Source organism: Rhamphochromis longiceps, linkage group LG13 (genome assembly GCF_057381845.1).
Source record: "Rhamphochromis longiceps isolate RC_006_pf linkage group LG13, R_longiceps_female_GT1.1, whole genome shotgun sequence".
In the NCBI taxonomy this organism is placed as follows: Eukaryota; Metazoa; Chordata; class Actinopteri; order Cichliformes; family Cichlidae; genus Rhamphochromis; species Rhamphochromis longiceps.
Window position 1 is genome coordinate 20,682,521 of NC_140569.1, and position 21,983 is coordinate 20,704,503.

General features: G+C 37.6%; 1 protein-coding gene across 1 annotated transcript in view; it reads right to left on the reverse strand.

Moving 5' to 3' along the window:
* Positions 1-10,246: 10,246 nt before the first annotated feature.
* The window catches only part of lmbrd1 (LMBR1 domain containing 1), a 47,917-nt gene continuing 36,180 nt past the window's right edge, over positions 10,247-21,983 (reverse strand). The window contains exons 15-16 of the mRNA XM_085428368.1: positions 10,963-11,054; positions 10,247-10,822 (exon numbers count right to left, since the gene is read on the reverse strand). Coding sequence (XP_085284494.1) covers positions 10,712-10,822; positions 10,963-11,054 — 203 coding nt within the window. The 3' untranslated portion in view covers positions 10,247-10,711. The remainder of the gene's footprint in view (positions 10,823-10,962; positions 11,055-21,983) is intronic.

Below are 21,983 nucleotides of genomic sequence, written 5' to 3' on the forward strand. Positions count from 1 at the left end.
ACATATGTTTTACTTGTGCCAATTTATTTTAATGAGAAAAAAAATGCCAACCTGATCAAAAAGTTATAGCGAAAAATGTTAACATTTGAAAAGGAATGTAAATAAAAGAGGAAATATGTTCGTACTGCTTCAGAGGTTGTGTCAAGTTTATGGCGTTGGGTGGCTGTGACATGCTTGGTTAAGAGATTAAGATTCGTGCTATAAATTGCTTTTGTTCAATATCCAATTTACTCCCGGCTTGATGTGAACTGTCAAAAAAAGTGCCTCGTGTAACACTGCTGTGGAAGGTTTGACATGGAAAGTTTCCTGCCTCGGCTCATAAACTCATATGAAATTTCTGCATTTGGATAGGAAACATTTAAAGCCTTAATATGGCTCTGTGCCTCCAGAAGGTTCGGCTAATAACGTCTGTTTTCTCAGACAGACAGGCCCAGACAGAGCACTAATGGGGAGAGGCTGTGAGGGCTCAGGGAAAATCTTGTTTGCTCTGTCTGGTGGTGAGTGCCGTACAGCTGAATGAATGGCGTGAGAGCTCCAGTATGTGCCCACCCCCGAACCCAGTCGCCACCTCATCCCCTCCCGGGAAACAGGAGTCCAGCAAAGAGGAGGAGGAGGAGGAAGTGTCAGTGAAGAGCAAGGACCGGAGGCGAAAAAGGGGGGTCCGTCCATTAAACACGAAGACTCGTCTGCGGTTTGATGTCGTCCCAACATAAATTAAGATGATTAAGAGCAGAGCTTGGTCTAGACGTTAATATCTAAATTTACAGTGCATTTCAATTTAGACTACCAGACATAATTAGGTTAATTATATACAGTACTCCAGCCTGTTGCCGGTGCTGTAAGAGTTTTTTTATTCCCTATTAATGAAGCAGCATCCATTACAGTGCTTTTAAACATATTGCCATCTCCCCCTTGCCTGTGCAGGAGGCCCTATTTTTCACACAACGCCCTAAATGCATATACAATAAGTGCATAGCTTGTGGGTTCAAGTATTGAGAGTTCATCACAAAACAGTTTTACAGCCAGAGTGCATTTGTAACCAATATAAAAAAGGCACACTAGATTGTACCATGTTGTTTTATTTAAAGGCCATTTCTGGACTGAATACAGTACTGTACAAAAGTTTTAAACTGCCCCTTATTTCTTTAGATCCAAGGAGCCAGGCTTTCTTGTCATTTTTTAAAGTGGTTTTGAGTGATAGTTCTCCAGGCTTTCTGAAGGTCTTTTTTTCATTCTTTTGTTTTTTTGTGAAGCCACTTAACACTGACCTATGAATCATTCAAGCATATAAAAGCATATTCAAGGGGTGAACCAGTGTTGTGTCTACATAACAGACAATTTAGCAAATCTTCAGACACTTTGTTACTAACTGTCACAAAAAGACATCAATTATTCCAGTTTTTAGCTGACTATGAAACATGGCAACAAAGTGAATCCAAAGAGCTATTAAAGCAAAACCTGGTAAATCTCGGCATGGTGTGTAGTGTGTCCTTAACAAAATTTGAGGAAACTGTATAGAACAAAAGTAGCAGGCCTAAAATCTACAGCAGATGAACAATATCTCAAAGTCAGCCAAAAAGAAAAAAACCAAAATAAAAACCAGAAAAGACCTGACACTGGACCTGAGAGATGCTTCTGGCCCGTTAGTTGATTCAGCTAGTCTTCACTGAAGCCTCATTAGAAATGCTTTTACTGGAATGGTGCATAATCCTTAAGTAATTCTTATCACTCCATGATACTGATGATGGATGATGGAGTGATGAATCCAAATTTGAAATTTTTGGTTCAAATCATCATCAGCATGTACAGACAAGGTCAGGCAAGAGGTACAAATGGTAAATGGCCTGTATTTATATAGCGCTTTACTAGTCCCTAAGGACCCCAAAGCGCTTTACATATCCAGTCATCCACCCATTCACGCATACATTCACACAACCATATCTACAGCCATCTGTAAAACATGGAGGCTAATGGATGAAATTATACACAGAAAAGTACAGTCAGATTTTGATCCACCATGCAAAAACATCTGGAAACACCTTTGTTTGTCAGCATATCAATGATCACAAACACAATGCTGGATAGAAAACACACACAATGGAAAACTATCAGTCATGGATTGGCCTCCCCAGAACTTGGACCTCAACATTACTGAAGCAGAGTGGGATCATTTTCACAGAAAATGCAAACTTCTAAAGAAGAGAGCACATTTGAATGTCTTTTAAGAAGGCTGGAGAACTATTCTTGAAGACTACTTAAAGAAATGACAAGAATACTTGCTTTAGAGAGTTCAGGCTGTCATGCAAATATTGACTTTGACTTTTATGCTTGTTAGAATTGTACTGACTCTGTTATTGCCTTATATACTGTATTTCCATGTATGTTTTAACTTCCAGAGTTAATGAGGTGTTCTAAAGATGGCAAGTTTGTGTTTGTGTTGGTCCTCTTTTTATTTATTTTTAATAGTACTACTGGGTGAATAATCTCAGTGTCAAGAATCGTCAAAGAGGAGTTTTAAAATAACAAAAATACAGCAGCTTTAATGCAAATCACTTAGAGATTTCCCCGATTAACAATATTACCATCTGTATTGAAATATCAAATTTTCAAAAACAAACCCCTCTATTTGTATATGCAGTCCCCAATTTTAACAAGAGGACCATCACATGCTGCCTGTGCGTCACACAAAGCATTTTGTGTTTAAACACTAATACAAGAACAGCTTCTAATGTCATTTAATGAGAAATTACTTCATTCTCTGTGAAGCGTTGCTTTGGCAGAGATTCTCTTTGGCTCAGTTAATGAAAGTAATATGGGTAAGAACGTGATGATGACTTCTAATATTTCACACTTGGACAGTCATTTTGTGAGAATCCTGCAGGGTATTTTGATTTTTTTTTTATACACGAGCTTCACATTGATTCCTGCTCACACTCCGTGTCTCTGGAAGTGGAAAGTGATGTTATTTAGTTGTTTTTAAATCAAGCTGATATATGTTGACCTGCTGGATGTTCTTAGTTCGATAGTGAGTGGCAGGTCCCACAGGCCCGTGAGAGCACTGAGGTTAACCTGCTTTGGGGCTACAAACACTGAATCAACATAATTAGATTGATCCTGTGTCACTTTGCTCTCTGGAGGCATCGCTGAGGGGAAAGACAAACTGCTCGTCTATCAAGGGCCTTTCAGAGGAGTTAGAGCCCAGAGGAAAGACTTGGGGCCACACAAAAAAAAGGAAAAAAAGTGAAAAATACATCCAGGCAAAAGTTATGAAGGACAAAATCAAAATGAAAAATGGTGCAATGTTTGGACAGTTGTGATATTTAAACATACAGGTCTGTGTGTTGTTTACTTTTCAATGAGCCAATACAGTGATTTGAAAAAAAGGAACTCTACACCCCATGGAAATCATTGGTTATTCTTGAAATATATAAATATTGCATAACTGAACAGAAACACTAACATTTTACCCACCACACTTTACAGAGGATTTCAGGTTATTCTTCTAAAATGTTAAATGATACTGTGGCCACACTGATTTGTCAATCCACAATCCATATTCCAAAAGTTCTGCTCGTTGCCTGTTTGTGTCAAACTCTTGTTTTAAGTTTCTTTCAGATGGCAAAGTGTTTCTTCCTGGTCTCTTATGCAGGGGAAATTTGTGAAGTGTCGTCCTGCTTGGAGACGCATGCCCTTTGAAACCTACAATTTCAGGAGATGTCTGAAAATTCTGTGATGATTTCTCTCTTTTTTTGGTTTCTTGGTAGCCAAGAGTCTTTTCTGAAGACTTCTTAAAGGAAGTGAGCTTCAGGAATAGTTCTGAAGACTGCTGTGAAAACAGCAGATGGTTTGCTCTTGGGTTGAATTTGCTGGTGCAGTCAGTCCTGGACGAATTTGAAATCCACACACTTTGTAGGTTATCTTCATAATAGAGAAATGAGTGGTTTGAAATGATTTGAGGGTATTTTTTAAAAGCCAAGCAAAGGTTTGTCCAACATCTTGGGTTGCAAAAAGGCCACCAGGACCCAGAGCAGACCTGTTAGTCTCTAAGGAGATTATGATCATAATCTGGAATACCTGGCTGTAATTTTACAGATTTGAAGGTATTTTAATTTTTAAAAAACATTTCTGTGTTATCATGTCGTTATTTAGAAACTTGGCGTTGTTACTTTAGCTCGGGCACCACATACAGTGGGGCAAAAAAGTATTTAGTCAGCCACCGATTGTGCAAGTTCCCCCACCTAAAACGATGACAGAGGTCAGTAATTTGCACCAGAGGTACACTTCAACTGTGAGAGACAGAATGTGAAAAAAAAATCCATGAATCCACATGGTAGGATTTGTAAAGAATTTATTGGTAAATCAGGGTGGAAAATAAGTATTTGGTCAATAACAAAAATACAACTCAATACTTTGTAACATAACCTTTGTTGGCAATAACAGAGGTCAAACGTTTACTATAGGTCTTTACCAGGTTTGCACACACAGTAGCTGGTATTTTGGCCCATTCCTCCATGCAGATCTTCTCGAGAGCAGTGATGTTTTGGGGCTGTCGCCGAGCAACACGGACTTTCAACTCCCGCCACAGATTTTCTATGGGGTTGAGGTCTGGAGACTGGCTAGGCCACTCCAGGACTTTCAAATGCTTCTTACAGAGCCACTCCTTTGTTGCCCGGGTGGTGTGTTTTGGATCATTGTCATGTTGGAAAACCCAGCCTCGTTTCATCTTCAAAGTTCTCACTGATGGAAGGAGGTTTTGGCTCAAAATCTCACGATACATGGCCCCATTCATTCTGTCCTTAACACGGATCAGTCGTCCTGTCCCCTTGGCAGAAAAACAGCCCCATAGCATGATGTTTCCACCCCCATGCTTCACAGTAGGTATGGTGTTCTTGGGATGCAACTCAGTATTCTTCTTCCTCCAAACACGACGATTTGAGTTGATACCAAAAAGTTCTACTTTGGTTTCATCTGACCACATGACATTCTCCCAATCCTCTGCTGTATCATCCATGTGCTCTCTGGCAAACTTCAGACGGGCCTGGACATGCACTGGCTTCAGCAGCGGAACACGTCTGGCACTGCGGGATTTGATTCCCTGCCGTTGTAGTGTGTTACTGATGGTGACCTTTGTTACTTTGGTCCCAGCTCTCTGCAGGTCATTCACCAGGTCCCCCCGTGTGGTTCTGGGATCTTTGCTCACCGTTCTCATGATCATTTTGACCCCACGGGATGAGATCTTGCGTGGAGCCCCAGATCGAGGGAGATTATCAGTGGTCTTGTATGTCTTCCATTTTCTGATGATTGCTCCCACAGTTGATTTTTTCACACCAAGCTGCTTGCCTATTGTAGATTCACTCTTCCCAGTCTGGTGCAGGTCTACAATACTTTTCCTGGTGTCCTTCGAAAGCTCTTTGGTCTTGGCCATGGCGGAGTTTGGAGTCTGACTGTTTGAGGCTGTGGACAGGTGTCTTTTATACAGATGATGAGTTCAAACAGGTGCCATTCATACAGGTAACGAGTGGGGGACAGAAAAGCTTCTTACAGAAGACGTTACAGGTCTGTGAGAGCCAGAGATTTTCCTTGTTTGAGGTGACCAAATACTTATTTTCCACCCTAATTTACGAATAAATTCTTTACAAATCCTACCATGTGAATTCATGGATTTTTTTTTCACATTCTGTCTCTCACAGTTGAAGTGTACCTCTGGTGCAAATTACTGACCTCTGTCATCATTTTAAATGGGGGAACTTGCACAATCGGTGGCTGACTAAATACTTTTTTGCCCCACTGTATACAGTGCTGTCTTGAGTCATCTCTCATTTCTTTATATTTTGCCAGGAAATAGAGGTGCAGCAATTATGGAAACAATTGCAAATATAACTGGAAATATAGTATATAAGGCAAAAACAGAGTACAATTCTAACAGGTTTGAAATGCAATATTTGTATGACCAACTTTATTCTTCTGCCCAGTGTGAACTCTCTTAGGCAATGACAGTCTTCAGGAATAGTTCTGTGGCTCCACGTTCCAGGCTCTAGGGAGGCCAGTCTATGACTTATATATGACTTGTTTTTTTCTATCAAGGAATGCATTTACTGCAAACTACTGTGTGTTTGGGATGACCATCATGCTGAAAAATGAAGCTGTTGCCAATCAGGTGCTTTCATAATGGAATTTCATGATGGATCAAAATGTGATGGTACATTTTCCAGAGTTTATTATTCCATCAAATGCAACTCTGAGCCACATCAATCTCTCCAGCATGTTTTTACAGATGGCTGTACACACTCATTGTTGTACCTCTCTCCTGACTGTACATATTGATGTCTGAAAATGATCGGTATCAAGAACTACATGAGTGAAAAAGCAGCTAATATCCAAAGAAACTTTGAAAGACTTTGAACAACTCAGAAAGCTCGGAGAACTACAGCTCGAGATCACTTGAAAAAAAAAGGAAGTCTGGGTCCTTGGAAGCAAAATATGAAGACTTTTGTGCTGAAAACTTTAAACAACAGTTGCACTGGAAGTAAAGAAAAAAGTTTTGAAAGCTTGTAAAAAAAGAAAACTCTGGAACATTCTTGGGCAGGTACTTGCCATGCACTGTGTAATGCTCTAAGGTCTGTTGTTGTGTGGAGCAGTAAGAGCGATGATGGGTACAGAGGCCCATGACAATAGCTGCAGTGTTTTCTAATTCCTCCTGGTACCTGCAGTTCTCCACAAAATCATATTTGCCTTTTGTGAAAAAAGACCCAAACAGTGGCCAGCTTGTTTGGGTTACCTTTGTGTTTTTTGTTTGAATATTCCGGGTTTGGAAGCAAATATAATAATTTATGCAAGCAAGGATGTAATGAATCGAAAAATTAAGATTTTGTATCTGTCCGACTCTAAAATAAGATTTGATTGCTTCTTTTTGCCATTTTTCTGACAAGTTTAAATATTGGTTTAAATTACAGAATGAGCCCACATTTAACACATGCAAATTATTAAGACAGGGAAATCAAATGGAGATTATAGCAATATATGAACACATACACATATTGTAGACAAAACCAAACATGATCAAATGCATTTGACATGTATGACCTTCAGGTATATTTAATACTGTAGCTCCATGTCAAGATAGTTTTATTTTCCTGCATGAATTCCTTCATTTTTTCATTAAAGTGTTTTCCCAAAGAAAGTTGTGAGTGGAGCTTTGGAAGATGTGCAGCAAAGAAAGAAAAGAAGATGAGACAAGACTGGCTTTTGAATACGAGGGATAACAAGAAAAGTTGCGCTCTAAACAGCGACAGATCCTCTGATCTGACATGTTGATCACACGATCCTTTCTGCTAGGGTCCTCGGGCTCGTGTTTTTGGCTCAAGGCTTAGTTAGTCTATTAGTGAAATGTGGGGGTGGCATATCGTATAATGGCTTAACTCAAAGCAGGTTTGCACAATAGTTATGACAAGGTATGCATACCTCAAACTCTAATTGGATATGCACACAAAATTCCATGCAAATCCATCTGACGCAGTTTTATCCTAATCCAGTGGCGAATGTATTTAAGTGCCACTCTAATTTGATACACGTCTTTATTATGCTAAAACGTTTAATATTGCTGTGGTGGCAATGCAGAATGCACTTTCATGTTTACAGAATTCCTGATTGTTATAAACTTCAGAGTTCCTGCTTGTGTCGGACCACACTCTGATAATTGTCCCAGCATTAGTCAGCAAATACAATAATGTGCTGCACAGTTTTTAATGCTTCAATCCTTTTATATTAAAGACGGACTTTACACTATGAAAGACGTCATAAAATCCACATTGCATGTTTTTTGTAGACATAACATGAGGTATACGGTGATGCAAAGAACTACACTGCATACATATAGTCAGAGTCGAGCACTGGGCTGTGGAAAGGAGTGGGAAAGAATTGGATCTGACTTATCCTGAAACTTTGAGTGAGTGCTATATGTACTGAGATGTATTTTTTTGTTGTTCATCACCCTATTTGGTTGGTTGTTTCTATTTTGGGAGACCTGAAAGGGCAGGCCAGCAGAGCTTTTTCGGCGCACAATGACCCGAGCATCTTGTTTGGTGTCTTCTGACAGCCCGGCTGCTTGTTGCCTCTGATTCGTGTCGACATGTTGCAGAAAATACATTTTTGGTAGATGAGGTTTTCAGGTTTATCAAACTCCATTATTCACACACTAACCTAGAATTACCAGTGGTGACATTTTGTCTCTCTGGAAAGGAAATTATATCCCCAAATGTCCTGGCACTGTCAAGATGACAGTACAATCACATACAAAATCAGGACATACTACATACTGTAATTAAACATATGAGTAAATATAGTCAAGATAAAAAGAACGTACAACCTATTTCAAATCTAAGGTTTTACGCCTTATCTGGGCCCTAGAAGGTCTTACAATGAGGTAAATACAACTCAGATAAACTCCAAAACATGACATTTAACACCCTGTCATTATTTATTTAACAAAAACTAAGAACATCCGCAAATCAAATACACATGATTAATTGATTGAGTTTGAGACCCTCTATAAAAGCAGTTTTGGCAGTTTGCTGATAGCTCTAGTCCATCACAGGGCTAGAGCTATCAGTTATTTTAGTAATCAAGTATTCTATGAATTCTTCCATCAATCAAGTAAGCGGAGAAGGAAATACTTTTGCCTTATTGATGAGGAACAGTCGATATTTGAAAGAAATACGGGTTAAAAAAAGGAAATGAACTAATTATAGTGTAAAGAGGGAAACAAGGAGAAAGTAGATATGACAAATTACACAAGAACTGAACTGCATCAGGTCTTATGGGGAGATGAATCCAGATTTGAAGTGTATGAAATGAGGGCAGGACAGAGGTACAACACTGTCTACATTTGTACAGCACGGTAGAAGTTCTGTCATTGTTTTGTGTTGCATTTCATCCAGTGAGATTTTGTCAGAATGGATGGACTTACGAATGCAGATTTTGATCCACCATGTAATACCGTCTGGAAAGTGTGTTATTGGGATCACTGCCAAACACACAGTCAATGCAGCAAAAGCATGCCTTGATACAGAAACACACAATGGAACATTATCAGGCCTCAACATTAATGAAACAGTGTGTGTTCATCTTGACAGAGAAAATATACATCCCACATTTCTCACATATTTAATATCTAGTAATTTATATTTTATACTTTACAAACATGTCATCTGAAATTATTACTGCATGAGGGGAAAAATGTAACAAGTATTACAAAAAAACGATATATTGACATTTGCACATGCATTATTATTTGCAGATTGGTGATTCTTGTTTTAAAGTGGCGTACATAGTTTCAATGAGAACACAAACTGTATGTAAAAAGGCATTAAAGCCATGATGGGGTTTAAAACAGCTTTATTTCTTTAAACACAGGCATCGTTATATATTCAAACAACTTCCACAACCGATAAAGAGCAAGTATACAAATGATGCAGCTTCAGTCATCATCATCACCATCACATCACTGCATCCCCTCTACTGATTCTCACAAAAGGACAACAAACCTAACACGAATATCAAACCAAAAACAACCCAAAACAAAACAAAAACATTTCAAACTCATTCTGGCTGATTTCTGAGCGATTAATTTAGGTTAGCATATCCAGTGTTGTGTGCCCATCATGGTCACACACATTCATGAGGCACAAGCACTTGGCTTCCAGAGTAAATTTACAGTTTTTCATCATCTTCCTCAAACAGATAAGTACCTTGCAAAGATTTTAATATGTATGTGTAAAAGAAGCCCATTAATAGATCTGCCACTTTTGCTGTTAATAAATTCTCAAGTGCAGGCAAAAATGAGAAGTAGTAGTTTAATTAAAAAGAAAGTCACATCCACATTTTTTTATTTCTATCTTTTCTAGTAATTTTACTATTTTCCTACCAATAAAGAGAAGAAAGCTGCTGAACCCATATAATTAAAACCACAATTAACTGAATCCTTGAAAATACAGCAGAGACAATTGGTCCTTTACATTACACACACACAGAGAGTGCAGGTATGCAAGTAGAGTAACATTTCACTGTGCATAACGGTACCAGACTGCCAATAACTAATGCAGCGCATCCACTCGCACTATTTTTAACCTCAGATAAAAATCAGCAAAATAAACTGACAAAAAGTGCTACTGCTGTCAACACTTGGGATTTATTAGTCGTTCTTATACCAATTAGCTTTTCAGAAACAGCTTGTGTAGGTTCGACTGGAATTTTAACTTAATATGTAGATAACCAAACCATGTAAAAGGTCTAGAAAGCATACAGAAAGATTATAAAGCACATTTAGACCTGAGCTCTACACAAATAAAGCTTAGATTAAAAAAAAAAAAAAAAAAAAAAGCATCTATGCTGCTACTCACAAATGTGTGTGCTGAAAAACAACCAATTTATTTCAGTTAACAGTTAACTTTAAGGTAGGACTGACTTGGAGAACACTTCCAGTATCCTGTCATTAGTAACACTGACGGAGAAATACAGTTGAGAGGTCTAATTAAGGGGAGGCATGCGTCAACTTCAACCAAAGATGAAATAGCTGTACAATAAAATAAACAAAATATATTTAAGAAAAAAAAAATCTGTATTCATTACTTAATGAAATTGTGCTTTCTAGTCCCTTTTCAGTGTTGGTTATGATATCTATAAACCTACACAAGTGAACAGTGATTCTGCTTTTTCAGTGCACGTATTCATCATCACTGAAGTCTGAGTCATCGGCCTCCACTTCTCCTTCAATCACAGACTTCTTCCCTCTGCAGCAGGACACCACCAGACCAATGAGGAAAGCCTAAAAACAACGATGAAAGCACACATGACAAAATATATCAAGGCTCATTTCATTGCTAATGTGGAAAATATTTAGCTGAGGACTTGAGCGATAAATTCAAAATGCAGACAGTGACATCTCATTCATATCTTTGGACTTACTCCAATAAAAGCCCAGTTCCCAAAGTAGTAGATGGTGCTGAAGAACCAGAACTTGTGAAGGAAAAGATAAGACCTTGTCACAGTGCACTGATCTGAAAAGAAGAAAAGCACAACATTAATGACAGAGGCTATATGCAATGTCTTCTCTCTGTGGCAAGTTTTAAATCAAGCAGTCGCTTTGAAGTATTTGTCTCACAGTATTGTTTGGACACCTGTCGTGTATTCAAATGACAGGCTTGAAAATCAATACTTGACTAATGTGGGCCCAAACGGTTTAGTAGTTTCACTCTAGTGGTTCATTGTTTTTAGGTGAGAGGTGCCTGCATGACACAGATAGGTTCTCTGTGGTCTGGAGCACAATTAAATGTGACACATCTACTGCTGCTTTCTGTTTATAATTGCACAAGTGTATCACTTGTTATACACCTGTGTTATAAAGTAGTCTATATTAACTAGAGCTGGGCGATATGAGATTTTTTCATATCACGATATGTTTTTTTCATTTCAGGCGATAACGATATCTATCACGATATAAGCCAAATAACTATATTTGTAAGATTTAAATGTGCCGTTGCTCACAAGTAAAATGTGAAATAATCAGCAGCTTGTTTTTATTTAAATATTTATTTCCCATAATAAGTTCAACAGGGTAGATGTACTTAAGGAACATGAGACTTTTTCAGATAAATAAAGGCAAATATTGCAAACTACACAAAAGGCAACCGCTAAAGCGTTTAAGTTTCAAAATAGAACAAACAAAACAGACTAAATTGTCAATTCCACTTAGAAACAAAATATTAATTCTAAAAATAAATCTTAGTTTGTTTTACAGAAGAACAGACAAAACTGACTAACTTTTGTCAATATCAAATAAACTGAGAACTAAAAGGAAATTCTCAATCTCTCCTTGTTGTATAGCTTAGCTTTTCAAACAGTTTTAACAGTTACTTTAGTCTGACAAAAGCCGAATGACGAATTAGCGCTTCCAGTCAGAGACTGAGGCTACGTCCACACGTACACGGGTATTTTTGAAAACGGAGATTTTCCTTTTTCGTTTTAAAAAATAATCCCGTCCACACATAAAAGCAGAAATGAAGGAAAACGCTGCTATGAACATGCCAAAGCAGCAGGTGGCGCTAGATTCCTAACCGTGCAGAAATGTTGGCCAATCAGAAGTCTAGAAGCCTCGGTGGGAAAAAGTAAACAAAGCTGGGGCATAGAAGCAGAACCGAGTCGTATGTGTGGAGGGACAGTAACTGTGTGTATATGTAAGCATTTAAACACTGCAGAGAGTAGAATTAACAGTAACAGTATTGTAGAAATTCATTTCACCGAAACAATAACGTGGCGCACAGTGTGACGCATGCACCAGTTTATTGTATTTCCAGACTTGCTTTCGGCACAATTTACAGTGCACGCTACTCTGTTTTTTTGTCAGACTTGAAATAGCCGAAATACCTTCACACTACGGAACTCCTATGGCTCTTCCGTTCGACAATCTCTCCGGCATTGGAACCATCATCTGTTTTCTCTTCGGTCACGCTCGGTTGATTTTTCTAGTCGGCACACTCATTTCCTCCATTACGCGCTGGCTCCATTACCCGCTGGCTGCTTCCCAAACAAACACACGTGCGGCTTGGCACTTGTGCTGTAACAAGTCACGCCACGTGACGCTGCGGCTGTGATTGGTTCGGCTCTGCGCTACTTAATTTGGATTGGCTGACCTTTTTTTTTTTTTTAAGAGGACAAGAGCGGCGAGGTCTATCGCGATAGCTTAATTTCTCTATCGAGTAAAAGTTATATCGCGATACATATCGTTATCGTTCTATCGCCCAGCTCTAATATTAACTTAAGAGCTCAACACAGGCTGCTGTTACTACATGGAGCAGGGCCTCGGGCAATTTTGTTATTGTAACTAAAAAAGACAACCAGTCGTCGGAAAAGAGGAAAGCTGTGTCACTGTCAGTGTGAATATGGTTCAGCCAATGAATAAAACTGGAATGAAATGTAACATTTAATAGAGTATATCCACTATAACACACTGAAACCCCAAAAGGCAAAAGCATGGGCCCACAGAGGACACCAGCAAATGTGAAGACAGTGAACCATAGGTTATGGGTTATGCATGTAACCCCAATTCTCTGATGACGCAAATTCAGGCTCATGACTGTGTTATAAGTAGACATTTCAGGCACTTCAGATCTTTAGATATGAATCCATCACAAGTCTGGTCACCAAATATGCAGTGATTCCTAAAGAACCATTTCCAGCTATAAGAAGAACAAACCAAAGAATACAAACTGGACTATCTTTGTATTTTGCACCAGGAACCATGAAGTGTCAAGTTGACGAGTTTGAATCCAGTATCTTAAATTGTGCTCTGAAATGTTTCGTACAATTCAGAGATCTAAGTCATCATCATTTCTACATCCACTGACAAAGACACGGCCTATGTCCATATAGAGGTAAGGTAAGGTTAGGTAAGCCATAGAGCAAAGCTTCTTTGAGTTAAAAGATGACAGTCGATTTCTTTGAAATGACAGCAGAATGACTAAGTGCAGGGGGAAGAGAGGCATATTGTTCAAATGACGTTTCTTAAGACAGCTCAGGCTGTGCAGCATCTGATATTAAATGGATGTATTTACATAGATGTATGGAAATATGTAAATTTCTTTATGTATAGGTAATTGTGTAATGACTTTACCTTTCTCGCCCACTTGACATTAAATCAGACTGTGTGGCCAATGAATGACATCCCCTAATTAAAGCCACAGAAAACCTGCCAAACACCTTGAAACATTGTTTGCAAGTGTACCTTTTATCCCCTTAACATCCGCCCACTTTTATACTGAACAAAACTAAAAGCTTGAAAGCACTTTGTTTGTTATTCTCTTATGATGAAAACACAGCCCAGCACATAGTGATTCAACAAGTATGTGGCCTCGGAGATGACATAAAACATAAGAAACAACCATTTTGCTGTGTACCTACTGTTATTACAAAGTAAAAACTGCTACGGCTGCTTCGTCTCTGGTATTTGTATCTTAAAATGGTTTATAGCCTTCATATCTTTGCTTTGAATCGATGACTCAATGAACGGGCCTGTTCCATTTCAAATACACTGGCAGAATTTTCCTTGAGTGCCGTAGAGTGTTAAGAATGAAAAGGCAGAAAGTGCTCACACAGATATCGATTTGATTTCAGTTTTTGTGTGCACTGCACTTTTGCCAACTACTGTGTAAAAACTGATAAAGATGCATTTAAGAGGATCATCTATTTACTTGTAGTGCATTAAAGCACCCATTCATTATGTGTATGTGTTACTGTAGCTAGCAACTTAAAAGCAACACAAGTTAATTTGTGTAGTGCATTTCTTACACAAGGGCAACTCAAGGTGCTCTCACTTAAAAATTAAATTTAAAAAAAAAGAATTACAACATTAAAATGCAAATGAAAAGAATAGAGAAGAAATTAGAAGTAAAAACATTAGACACGAGGATTGAAAACAAAGGAGTGCCAGATGGTTGATGTTGAGCACTGAAGGGTGAGTCAAAGGAAGTGCAGAACATAAATGTTTTAGTGTTGATTTCAAACAAGGCTGAGTTTCGAAAGTGGAAAAGACTAAAGAGGTTAAATGCTGCACAATAGTAATCCACTAAATGAACCAATTTAAAGCTGCCACTTCAAATGTATCAGTTTTCTGGGAGAACCTTTTTGTCCCAGCCTCGACAGAAGTAAGCAAACCTCAACTCTGCAATGTTCCTCAAATGACATTTTATTGCGGTGACCAAAGGCAGCTCAATCATTATTGACTCAGCACTGTGATCATGAATATAAAGCACATCAAAATCAAAAGCCCCAGGAAAGAAACTCGCTTATTGCTTACATAATCCAATTGCCTTCTCTTTTCTGTCGAGCTGCTCTTTTCCTTATGCTGGTGACATCACCTTTGAGCTTCAGCTCCCCACTTTTTGAGTGAACTGATACTGTTATTGATCCGACTGCCGCAGACAGCAGAAATATTATAAAAGTCTTAAGCTGAGTCATTTAGCCTTTATGTGTATGAATGGGTATTGGCAGGCGTGGTAAAATGCTGGTGACGTCAAAAGTAGAAAGTGCCAATGATATGCATGCCATGTCTGGGTCTCTTCTTAGCTCCACAATTGTTTTGTGTGAAAACACAGTAAGAACAGATCGCATTTATTAATTAGCTTAGCCATGCACACTTAAGCAATAAAAACAACAAAGTATATATGGAAATACACTCCTTTATAGGACTTGCATCATTTCTACAGAACAAGGCAAGAGAGAAAGTCCCAAAAGCTGAAGTCTGGCTATGTTAGAGAGCCATCTGGAGCATTAACGCCAACCCTGCTGTGCTGCTCCTATCACACTGTTTCTTACACAGCTCTTCACACTGACTTGAAACGTATGAACAGTGCAATCAGACCTACACAAAGCTACATGACATCAAGGTCCACAGCAATAACACAGTGTTTTTGATTTTTTCCATTAAAGTCAATACTTTTAAAAGCTTTCCCTACCAGAGTTCGGTGGAAAAATTCAGCTCAGTGCTGTTTCATCTATAATACAAATGAGAAGACACAATCCCACAGGAGTTGTGATGTGCAACAAGAATCAGCTTTCACTTCACCAGGACCAGGAGATAATAGAAGAAGCAAGTCTTTCTTCATCACTGTGACCCCACTCTTTTGCTCCACTACCTCAGCCATCTGTAGCTCTCCAGCTGCTTACCAGAATTGCAGGGCACTGAGTGGGATCTACAGATGGTTCACAACAGTGGTCTGCCTAAATATATTATCACGTACACCACTGACCAGCTTCACCTTGAAATCATTACCGTTCTCTGATAAGAGTATGGGGCAGCCAGGGAGTGCAGGTAATTTCACCCTGACTCATGATACCCGGGTGAGTGCTGCCCGGTGTAGGATGATGCATTATGCATAACTTTCGTCTGTGCATCTGTGCAAATACATGCATAGTACTCTGCACACACAATGTGCTCTTCCAAAAGGTTCTTGATCAGCAAGCTCTTGTGCCAAAACCGTATGCTTTTACTTTCCATCTAAAGTCCTTTGAGAATACTGCCATTCCTTCAGCAGAACTATTTTCACATTTCTGGCTTCACTTATTAGTGTTGTGCGTAAGAAGGAAAAAAAAATCACCAGAAACATCTTTTGGCAGTAGACAAAAAAAAAAGAAATCAATTTGAGCAGTGATCAAGTTCCACAAAAAGATAACACACATAACCTAACTTGACCTCACCAAAACTACTGATCATACGAACTAAAACCAAAGTGAGAAACAAACTGTTTTCTAAAGCAAAGGACATTAAATTAAGTTTTCAAATCAAGACGAATGCTAGGAACTATTACTTTTTAAGAAAGAAACCGTAATTATTTTTACACATTTAGCTGAGATAAAGGGGTATTGGGAGCATCAGGTACAGTCAGGTATTAGATGTAGAAAGCTCAATCTTCTCTTAGCTCTTTTTTTGTGTCTCTTCCAGCCCTGAAGGAAACAGCTGGCTGCTAAATGCCCCACTACAATCAACAGGTCTATAAAAACTGGGTTTATTTAAAATTTTCAATTAGGATCACTTTTAAGCAAGGAGTAGCATTTTAATTAAGCGTCTTTAAAGCTCAACCTCTATCAAAAAAGTAATTTTATTTCTATCAGTTAATAGTGGAGGTCTTTCTGAGCAATACCAAGCAAATATACCCTTTGAAAAGTGATTTTCTTTCCTCCTATAAAAGGTAAGGGGTGTCTGTGGATTACAAAATGGGCATTTTTCTTTCAGGAGAATTACTTTTGGTTGACATATTCCATTGTAATGCAAATTGATGATGATCCCATTGATGGAAAGAAAATTACTATTAATTTGAGTTGGGGTTGAGGGAGTCCTGTTGAAAATTGCTATGGTACCTGGCATCTCAGAGCTAACACGACGCAACCAGCCCCCTCCCCAACTCTTTAAAACAATGCTGTGGAAACAGGGAAGTTGCTAGGAAACAGACAGGAGTCTATAAGTGTACAGTTTGATCTCTAAGATTCAATATAGGAATAATATGATACGTCTTTCAAGGTGAAAACCCAGCTTTATGTTGCTATTAAATGAATTAAGCTCACGCTGCTAGAATTTTACCCGTAATCACGCAGAGAAGCTCACTGATAAATTGAGCCACTGGGTCAAAAGCAAACCTTCGACTGGATGTATTGATATTAAATGTGAAATATACTTTCCTTGCTGCATAAACATGTTTTTAACGTTTTGATCTGTTCTTCTCCACAAGTGTGTTGTTTTGGTAAGAAATTCAGTGAGCTGCATTGGGTTCAAAGTTATAAAAATCACTGGTCAAAGTGTCCAGGGAATGAGTGTAACCACAAGCTGAGTTTCCTGAATTAATGACGTAGGTGTTAACATGACTGCAAAAAACAACAGTTAAGGACATTTAATCCCTTAAGTGAGGCAGTCATTATTATAAATGGACAAGAAAGAGAAATATGTGATGGGTTGGCCACAATAAAAATCACTGCATCAATAAGTGACATTGAAGGTTATTTAAATAGCCCAATCACATAAATGTCAGTCACACAAATTAAAAAAAAAAGAATAAATAATGAAATTCTGATTATCCAAAAAAGGCTTGTGTGCGCACATAGACTCACAGAAAATACAACAAAACCACCAAAAATAACAACAAACAAAACTGACTGGGAGTAGTATTTTGTTGATGGTTTTAGATGCATATCAGAATTTATGATCAAAGCAAAGCCCCCTGCAGAAGTAGCAGCATGAGCATCATGGAGGTAAGACTAATTTGACAGAGCAGCTGAAAGTTCTCTGTGTTTCAGCCAGGCTTCATAAAACCTATAACTAAAACTGAACAGGGAATGTTGCAAAAGTTCAAGTTTGTGCCAGGGCTTGTGAAATGTTACAAATATAAGATATAACACACACCCATTTTTTTAAAACCCTAAAATGCCTTTACTCCCTGTGTTAAATTGGATAATCAAGAGAACTTCAAGTTTCAGATTGTCTGGCGCCATGGCAGCTAAATCCTGAAGATTCATTTCCATTACGCTGAGTAAATGAGTAATGGCATGGTAATGACCTTAGAGTACATAATGGAGAGCCTGGCACTGAGCACCTGCTCGCCAAGATGTTAGTGTCATTACCCAACTGTGACCAATCGCCCAATCAGTCACTAGTTTGACTTCTACCCTCTTTTGTCTTAGCTGTCTTGATGTAATGTCATACTGTGGGTTATTACAAAGTGATGCAGTTCCCGTGCCTTGTGATGCAAATTTCTACCAAAGGGTATTGCCATAATTTTTTCTCTTATCATTATTTTTACATCAACCAAAAGGGCTTTTAAATCCCAAGAAAAGATACATGTCTCCATATCTGTGCTTGAGTTCATACTAGATTAAAATTTCAAGAATAAGGAATTTGGACACAACTGGCAAATTCTAGGCAAATTTCTCACGATGGCACCATAAATTAAAGAACAACTTTAATGCCTTTACTATTTACTAATTATTACTATAACTGTTACTACTGTTTTGTCAACAACAGCATTTCTCAATTCTCAGATAAAAGTATTAACATGGTATGAAAAACAATGAAGAACCAACAGTTTACAAGATGAGCACATTTTTTAGATAATGAATCAAAACGGGTAAGTTTTAACAGAACTCATTTTTTCAAACTATGAAGTCTGCTGGAAACTTGCTTTTGTCAGCTTTATAGGCAAGGCACAGTTCCTCTCCAACAAGTCTATATCGATTACGGAAAGAGCACCGATCTCCTGAGTCTTCTCTCTGACACAAGACTCTACCTTCCTGCACCTAACTCAAGCGTCAGATTCTTCTGGTGGCTGTCCTCTGTTTTGTGCATACTCAAAGTTTTTCAGACTTTCCCAACTTTTGCAATGATTACTATTTGAAATGTAGTTTGCTTCATTTTTTTTGCTTCAACTTCATCATTATGTAGCAAATGTTAGATTAATGCAGTGGGTACAGAATAAAGACAATCAGCGTTGGTCATGTCTGTGTCACCCCAAAAATATTTTACCATACATTATGTGGAGCACATTTTTGCTCAGTGTGACACCCTGGAAAAACATAAATTGTGCAAATCAGATAAATGGAGGCTCTCGACTGTTTGCGCTGCATGTAGTCACCTTTCCACAACTACGCACTGTCTAGGGGCAAATCAAATACTATCTTCTTATAAACAAAAGGGATATTATCTAAATGGCAACAGAATTTTTTTTTTTATCATACAGTCACTTTTTTTTTTAACTGTTTAAGCTATTAAGTGTCTGATTGCAGTCCCTCTCAGTCACATGTGTTATCTCTGCTTGACACTTCCTTCGCCTCATGGTAGGTGGTACAACGGCTGTTGTGAAAGCACGAGCCATTTACAAGATGGCAAAAAAAGAACTCATTTTACTAAGCTGGTCAAAAGACAAATTACAAATCTTGCCAGACTACTAACTCCAGCAATAACGACACCTTTAGTATAACAGTGCTGAAGAGCTCCAAAAAAATTATGAGATAATGCTCACAACTAATCAGGAGCTCTATGGGTCATTTATAACGACCGCACGTCACACTGGAGCACCTCATATGTAAGAAACCAATTGATGTTTAGGCCACTCTTGTAAGAACTACCTGAACTGCTGCTTTACAAAAAGTGTAAAAACCGCACATTTGAACCATTTTTTGTGAAAAGCAACAACTCAGGAACACCGACAACAAATGTCATACTTTAGTTGCCAGTTGTGACAAAACTTCTTAAGAACTGTAACAGAATCAAATGATGAGGCAGGATGTTTTGTCATAATTACATTTCTGCTAAATTCCAAGCAGTCTGGCATGAAAGAATACCAAACATGTATTCATGATGATGGTGCTTGAATATATTAATAATACTGGCTTCTCTACCAAAATACTTATGATGTATTAAAAGAAACAGTGATATGTTGACATAATAATGCTAAAGATGAATTGATTGATTGATCTGATTTTTCTGACATTCTGTCAATAAGTGTCATTTTATTTTTGGGTTTACTGAACATCACAAATGTCGGCAAAATTGAATAAAAAAACAAAATTATATGACATATTGTTTGTATTTATTTAAAAGCAAGCTGTAAGGATAACTCGACAGCTTTACTGTTCTACATGATAATGCATAATCTGATATAAATCTATATTATCCTATATGACAAATCAAATGCAATATGTCTGTATTTGATTTGTCATAAGAGCAGGTTTTCTAAAAGAATATTTTATTAAATTTTCTGTTGTACACTTTGGGCATGGATGTAATAGTCATTTTATTCTGGCACCTACATGAATCTCAGACACTTAAATGCTACATGTAGGTGTATATAAACATTAAATAAAATGAACAGATGAATGTGTTCTTAGGGAAAAGCCCTCAGATGCAGCAATATGACTTTATGCTTGTTTGTTAGTATATTAATATTGGCTGTAATAAAAAACCAAAATAGGTTTTAGCAAGAGCTAAAGGAAATCAGCAGCTAAATTAATGTGTGCAGTTTCCCAGCATAATAGAATATTGTTGAACAAATGGTCACAATATTCCACAAATTGAGTGTCTTGTGGTACCATCTGATTTGCAGCTATAAAGATATACATAACTTATCTTTTAGTAATGAAGTAAACAACAGGAGAATATGCTGCAGAATCATGATCATAATTAGAATCATAACTGTTAGAGGTGGGGAAGAAGAACAAACATTATTATCTGAAATACATACAATAAAAAAAAGCTATCGCCACTTATTTTGAACAATATTCTTTGATAAGCATAAGTATTACTGGGAGATTTACAGATACCTAATTACTGTATGTCAGCAGGTGTAAACAAATGGTTTCAATGGATTTATTGGATATAACCTGTTTAAACATTAAATATAAGCAATCAATATAAGCATTGTTTGTTATATGTAATTATATATATATTTATATTTCAAACTATGGTAATTAAATAGGTGTTTGAATGTTTACCTTTGATACGAAGGAAAACATTGTAACATAACTTAATTTCAAATATGAAATCATCTGTCTTTATATTCCACATAAAAGTATTGTGTGTGATCCTACTAGTTATTTCTCTACAAGGCTTTCCATTTTTATAAGCAATGATCTTAACATGGCAATGATCTGCCTAATAAGGTTAGAATAATAAATATTTTGTAATTGAGAGATAACTTCTCACACAATGACAATTGTGAAACCACAGCCTTTAACAAATGCCATTTCCTCTAGTTCAGTGCATTTGAGCCACACACATGCTCTAAATATCATTTATATAGCTCCATAAATAATTACTCCCAAAAATAACTCCAAACACATCAAGTACCATTTAATAAATTATATAAAAGCTTATGATAATAATATCACTAATTTGCTGTTAGATTAATGATACTTGATTGTTAAAAGAATTTCCCTCACTTTGGAAAAGATCTTGCTACTGTTTGGTGCTGCATGCATCTGAAAAATTCAGAAAACAGCCTTCTAGAAACAGCCAGATAAGTGATAAGCTGACGTTAGCTCATATCATGTTGAATCGGAGTGATTACAGACACGGTTTTACATTTACTTAAGACTACTATAAAATTGTATTGTAGATCGATTGTAGAACATTATAGAAAAAAAAACTGTATATGAGCGAAAACTCATATTTAGAAAGGGTTTAGAAAGGTCTGTGTGCTCCTGTGTGAGGTTTCAGGTACTGGCACAGACTTTGTTGTGTGTGCAGAGAAAAGCAGGTTTAACTGTAACAATTTACTTTTCCCCCAGAAAAAATGGACTTTGAGGATTTAGCTATACAATTCTGGGGTAGGGTCTAAAAGACCATAACAGTGAGTCTGAAAGCCATTTTTCCTGTCATGCTACTACAGTTTAGGGCATACTGTAAAACAACACTATTTTTGTTTTGGAGAACAAAAATAGTATTAAGA